This window comes from Melanaphis sacchari, unplaced genomic scaffold, assembly GCF_002803265.2.
Source record: "Melanaphis sacchari strain LSU unplaced genomic scaffold, SCAv2.0 Contig64_pilon_pilon, whole genome shotgun sequence".
NCBI classification, from domain to species: Eukaryota; Metazoa; Arthropoda; class Insecta; order Hemiptera; family Aphididae; genus Melanaphis; species Melanaphis sacchari.
In genome coordinates, this window is record NW_020271462.1 from 32,683 (window position 1) to 39,874 (window position 7,192).

Here is a 7,192-nt window from a genome sequence, read left to right on the forward strand (position 1 = left end):
ATTGACCTATTACAAAATGTAATGCTTTATTATGTGTACGTTTTTTACAACACTTCGATTTTTTATCTAGTTTTGCGTAGGTATATAAAAACAGTAGGTAGGTACTGTTTAAAAATGCTTATAAGTCATAACACACTTAAAAACCGAATTATTGTAAAAATTCTTCACATGAACATAGATAAAATTCTTATCATTAAGTTTTACGATAAGTCGATTTACTCGATATTAAAAGTTTAACGAAGCTAAACATAAACTACTGAGGGTGGTATACTCACTTGCCTACTTTTTATTTTATAATTGTCATAGCCTATAGGAAAATAAATCTGTGTTATTCATGTAAAGAAAAAATATTAGTAGGTAAAATAAATTGTGATAGACGTATATATTTTAATCCTTAAAGTTAATAATTTCAACAATCAACTTGGCTCACAATAGTAAATAACACGTACATATAAAAAATACATTGTTGTAAGTCAAATACATTCTTTGCTTCTTTCAGAACAAAATATTTTATGATTCTAATTTTAGTCCCTCTCTCACAAAGGTGAGGTTACAAAAAACCACTCCCTTAGATTTAAATCGTAATTGTCGGTGCAAACAAATTGCGTCCCAAGATCCTTTCTCCATACGAATTGCATCCCAATAACATTAATCGACTAGACTAATTGCATCCCGATATTAATTAACAACTAAACATTAATTGCGTACAGGTAATATTTATCAACTATGCCCACTAATTTCGTCCATGTTAATAAATTATTTTCCTTCCCATTTAATACAGATTTAGAACTGTCAATAGCAATATTGAATAAATATTATATTGTTAAATGTAGATTAAAAGTATTGTTATTAGTCCTTATACGTACCTAATTATGTACATCGAAAATATTGTTTTCGTTGTTAAATATAAAAATAAAAGAATAAGTAAAAAATATCCACAAAATAGTTATATTGAATATCGACTTAGATTTTTTTTTTATTGATCAAATAGGTATATCAGATAATCGGAACGCAATTAGTACATCACAAATAGGAATTTTTATACCAGGAACGCAATTCCTAAGCAGTCGTACCTAATTGTGTCAATGCTTTTTCTGTCCAACTGAGTCAAAACAATAATCAAATAAATAATGGACGAAAATAATAAAAAAACTTTTGTTAGTAATGGTCATTTAAGTCTGTTGTTATATTAATATATTATATATTATATATTTATAAACATAATATTAACAAGTCGTCAATAAGTTTATTTTAACTCTAATATTATGTTTATATCTAAGACGATTTAGTAAGTTTAGTTTTATTTGCTATAGAGTAAGAGCCCACTGAGCCCTTAGAGGGATGTAGTATAACCTTAAAGGTTCATATGCACACCCCCGTCCACCATAGGTTTACTCGATATCTTGAAACATTTCTATCTATGTACATTTGAAGATACATATATACCTTCATTACATATGAATGTGTGAACGTTAGAAACATAAACTATAAAATAAAGTAGGTATGATATTACTTGTACACAATATTACAAAATACGTTGCTGGTTAATAAACAATAAAAACATATATAATTATAAATAGTGTAGTCATGTTATCGTTATTTTATAAACACGAATAAAACGTTACAAATGGATAATCCGCAGTAATAATATTGTTTTGAAATCTGATTCTACTTTATGAATACAAAACGATTTTTATTTAAAAAAAAAAACCCCATAAAAAATTGTAGATTGCTGTCACGCAAGAACGATGCAAAATAATTTCATATTTAACAATTAACACCATTTTGACTTTACCTGAGTCACCAACTGTCATTGTCAGCCATAACAGAACAAATTTGTATACATCATACCTAATTGCTATCAATAATCTTCGATAGGTACACGTTTGTCTGTTGCCCCACGAAGGCAGCCGAAGATCAATACAAGACTTCGCGAGCAGTTGTGACCATTCACAACCGCTGTTCGGTAACACAATGGAGATTAAAATTGACATGAATCAAGACTCTTACGCCCAAAACCGAAATCGACTGGAACACCAATACAAAAAGGTACTTGCTTCATAAAAAATAATATCTACAAAGTAAATAGGTACCGCGATAAACATACTAAACGGTTTTGGTTCATAGTAGACACATGGCTTGGATGTTCTTCCTAACATTTTACTATGAGATTCACGAAGCTAATGTTGTAGGTACCATAGTCTATAATATATTAAAATTTTCATGAATGTCTACTTATTAATTTGACTATTTTTTCTCTGTGTTATAAATAATTATTGGTTTTATATTATGCAGTATACTATATACTACATCAAGTACTTACTACTATGAAGTAAATAAGTACAATTAGCTAGAAAATTTCAGAATTCATTGGCTAGTTATAGATTTTTTAGGCTACTTTAATCTAATCTCTTAACAATCTATACCATATTTACCCATAAAACTACACATTATTCTAAATATAAATTGGTAATCACGTTTTATACCGTTATACCTTTATATTCTAGAATTATCACCACATTAATCATATTGTTTATTTTTCCCTTGGTAAGTGTACTACTGATGACTCCAAATTTGGTTCCAATGATGATTCACAGGCAGATGATAGTGACGTGACAAATAAAACCAGTTATTCTAATTTATACCAATTGTTTATTGGTAATTTGACTTGGGTAAATTAAATACACAGTTAAATAATTTAATGTCTAGATATTTAAAATTTTAAGCCATTTTATTATCATACCGTTTTGTTCAAAAATTAAAAAAAAAAATCAAATTTATGTCATTTTTATAGTGGACAACAGATCAAGATATAATGGACTCTATAATCAACGTTGGAGTACATGATATCATTGATATTCAATTTTTTGAAAATCGAGAAAATGGCCAATCAAAAGGTTTTTGTATTGTTACATTAGAATTAGAGAAAAGTTTAAATCGAATTTTGAAGAAATTACCAAATGAACTTATCTATGGACGACAACCTGTTGTTACATTTCCATCTTCAAGTGCATATTTTATGGTGATAATTTATTTACATTTACAAATTATTATACTATTAACGTAATAGTAGGTAATATAATAAATTAATGAATATTATATTAAAATTTGTATTTTTTTAGTTTGAATCAAAATCTGAAACTCGGCTTTCCCTTTCATCAATTTATCAAACCATATCTTCTATGAGAGATATGTCTAGAAATCTTAACAAAAAGTCATTAAAAATTCCATCAGTAGGTAAGCCTTATCATACTAGAATTCCATCAATATCTGAATATACAAAAACGCACCAACAGTATCCACAAAACACACGTTATAAAAACCAATGGAACAGATCATATCAACAAAAAATAGGTAAATCATTTGTAAGTATTTTGTATTGTATAATATTTTTAACAATCTATTTTGTTATTTTTGATTAATAGTTCTTTTTGGTATTATTCGTCTATAGGTCACACCAGAAAAATGTCTTATAGGAGTTGGGAATTCACTTGGTGAGTGAAACTGTCTGTTTTATTTATTAAACTTTTTCTTAAGCCTCGTGGCTAAAAATAGTTTAATATTATATTATTACAAAATATCTCATTTTAAGTGTATTAAAAACTAAAGTCCTTGTATAAATCAATTTTATGGTAATATTCTATTCAGGTCAAATGAATCAAAGTTATCATTGTCAAGCACCAGTTAATCCAACAATATTCAATCAAACTAGCGTACCTCTCACATATTCTCAAAATTATTCGTATAAAGATTATCATCCTTCCTTTACAAATTATTATAGATCTCACATCACAAATAAAACTAAAATGACAGAAACAGAAATAAATTACATTATTAACAGGAATAGAATTGTGTCTAGCTCTGCTATAGCACGAGCTATAACTAATGCTACTAACGGCGAATACTTCAGTGCAATCGAAACTTTGAATGAAGCAATAGCATTGATCGAAGATTCTAAAATAGCTAACGATGACCGCAGTAAAACATTAGTGTGTACTTTGTATAACACAATACGTGGAATTCAAACCAAAGTTGTTAAAAAAAAGAAAGGTAACTTTCTAAAGTTGTATTATTATTCCAAGTTTATTTAATTCAATTTTTATATTCTAGAGTTGTCTAAATCGCCTTCGTGTAGATCATATAGGAGATCAAAACGTGAACACAGTTAATCCCATGAATAAGTATGATTACATTGATAAAAGGTATACACGGAACACCCAAGAGATTTAAGTTTTATAATGATAACTAATGCATAACTTTAAATCTTAAATAATCCATCATGACATTTACTAATTTTGAACTTGTATTTATATTATATTCGACTATCTTAAACTATTACAGTAAACTAAAACAGAAGACCAAAAATTATTACATTATTAAAAAAAAGACTTTAAATTTATGTATACAATAATATAATGTTGTATTGTTTCGACCAATTGCCTATTTCTTTTCATAGCTTTTATCTATAATAGAAATTATTTTGATGTACAGGCTAATTTATTCATTCACAATTCTTTTATACTTTATAGTTATGATAGATTTTTTTTTAGCTTTAATTATTATATGAGAATACATTAGTGTAAATGTACTTATAATTACAGAGGAAAAGGGGTATTTGAGTATTTTGAGTATTTATACAGTGTCAAATTTCTCCAAGACCTTTTTTAAAAAAAAACTGATAATTATTAATTATGAATTATTTTCTAACAAGAAATAGAAAAGTACTAACTATGATTCCAATAGTAATTGATATCGCAGGAAAAGTGGAAGTAATCTTTGAATTGAACTTCTAAACATAAATAAAGTTGGTATAATTTTATATACAATTTAATCAATATATATTTTATACCTACGCTCTAATAAAATATACAATACAGAGTGAACACTTGAAAAATCCATATAAAACATAAATTGTTGATAGGAATATTAAAATTAATATAATAAATTACATTGGGATTAAATTGATTTATTGTAATCTGTTTTTAGATTTTTTCAATACTAATACATTTTGATCGTTTAAATGCTTGATAATATAATGTTCTGTCCTGAAAATAATAATGAAGTATATTTCCTTATTATCTAGGATAGGTACCTGAATAAATGTTCTTAAAAAAAAAAATATAGGATTTTATTAAATTTAATTTTTATAAGAAATAAAAAAATAATTTATATATATACATTCGTGCTAAATTTTAAAAATTAAATGTTAAAAAAATATAGTAAATATCTTGAGAACAATAAGCACGCTGACAAATAAAAATACGTATTTTGAAATAGAGTACCTAAAAAAAAAATTTCAAAAAATTAAGAGAATTTTTATTGTATATTATTTAGAAGCTGCAAAAATATTTGGTATAGACTATAAATAACTGTCTCTGCGTTTTATCACCAAACACACCAAGTTATTCGAATATCAGACATTTGTCATAAGATTAACTATAATTATTGATATTTCGTATTAAAATTTAAAAAAATCTCGTATTGTTTTGTTTCATTATCGAACTTATTCTATACATATTAAGCGGTTTTGTCCTGATGATATATAAAACCAACGTAGAGATAAAATTATAAGTTGATACTTAGAATTTTGGCAGTGCCTTCATAGTTCGTTCTATAATTTAAATGCACTTAAATAAAGGATTTTGTAAGATTCGCATTTAAAAGAAGAGCTCATACATGACCACGAACACGTAAACGTATATTATAGTGCCTATTACACTGTCTGGCTGTTTACAAAAATCATAAACTTTATTGCTGTAACATTTAAATTTCTAGATGTCACATGTTTATTTTTGCCTAATCGAAATCACATATCAAAAGTATTATTGATTGTGAAAAAAAGGGTACCCTATAAAGTCCATTTATTCGAATAGCAATAAACAATTTACGTATTAAATGTAAACTCCAAAAGGTTATGATTTCGAAACCAGTTTTGACCGATAAATTATGATTACATTATCGATCATAAATCGTTAAAACACGTAAGTTTCCTCCTCAAAAAAAAAAAAAAAAAATGTTAATATTAACGAGACACGGTAAACTTGATTTGTTTTTAAATGTATTAAAATATAAAACAATCTATCCATTATTATGTTCATCGTGTATGTACTAAATACTAATATTATATAAGACTGTAAGCGCTTTTTTTGTGTAAATTAAACTCGATAACTTACTATCGGTTCAATTTTAGTAGGATTTTTTTTATGGGTTCCTAATGATCACGCGCGAATGTCATAGGTATAAAATAATTTAGTCCGATAAAGTTAGTAAATAAGTAGATATTAATAATTAAAATAAACGTGTAAATAATTGTATATATAGGTACCCTAAATGGGCCGTACATCATTTGCGCATCGTCTGTTTACCTGTGCCAAAATATCGTACATCATTTGTGCATTAGCGCTAGTTATCGTTAGTGCATTGTCCGTTTTACCTGCACCAAATTATCATACATCAAATGCGCATCAACATGTTGAACAATAGAATTGTATAAAAAAATAGTTTTTGATTGAAAATGTAATAATTTCCATAAATCATATGTAATAAATAAACTCATATAATTAAAATAAATTGAATTGCAGTCATGATAATTATACAAATACACATATTGAAATGAACACTTTTGTCGGCACATTACAGTCATAAAGTACAAATATAAATATAATTTGAATAAATTGAAAATAAATGCCATCGCTGCCATCACAAAATCTCTCCATTTCTCTCTATCATATGCGTCGTATATTTTAAAACAGAAATATCTGTACAATATTTGAAAGTTGATGAATGAATTTCAAGATCAAAGTTAGAAAACAACTAGCACTTTTGGATATACGCCATTTTTTAAATTCTATTGTTAAATAATATTGATGCGCAAATGACGTAAGACCTTTTAAACGGCTAATGCGCAAATGATGTATAACCCAAAAATCGAATGATGCGCAAATGTCTTACAAAAAAGGTCAAAATTAACAATAGCGATGCGCAAATGACAACCGGCGCCTAAATGCGACGTAGCGGTCCGCAGGTTTCCAGCTGCCTGCAATCTGACCTATTTGTCCGTCAAATTGTGTTTGATATCTGCGTGTAAATATCAGTTATCCCGAGTAATTTATCGTTAAAAACAATCATGTCCGACATGTAAAATACAAAACAAGTAAAATTAAAAAAAGTAAATAAAAAATACGAACCGTTA

The 7,192-nt window shown here is 27.0% G+C and overlaps 1 protein-coding gene across 1 annotated transcript; it reads left to right on the forward strand.

The window, feature by feature from the left end:
• The first annotated feature begins 1,974 nt into the window (after positions 1 to 1,974).
• Positions 1,975 to 4,169, forward strand: LOC112600372 (cleavage and polyadenylation specificity factor subunit CG7185-like). The gene is made up of 6 exons (XM_025347567.1): positions 1,975 to 2,049; positions 2,508 to 2,672; positions 2,795 to 3,022; positions 3,123 to 3,354; positions 3,649 to 4,050; positions 4,111 to 4,169. Exons 1-6 carry the CDS (start codon positions 1,975 to 1,977, stop codon positions 4,167 to 4,169), a joined length of 1,161 nt encoding a protein of 386 aa, XP_025203352.1.
• The last annotated feature ends 3,023 nt before the right edge of the window (positions 4,170 to 7,192 follow it).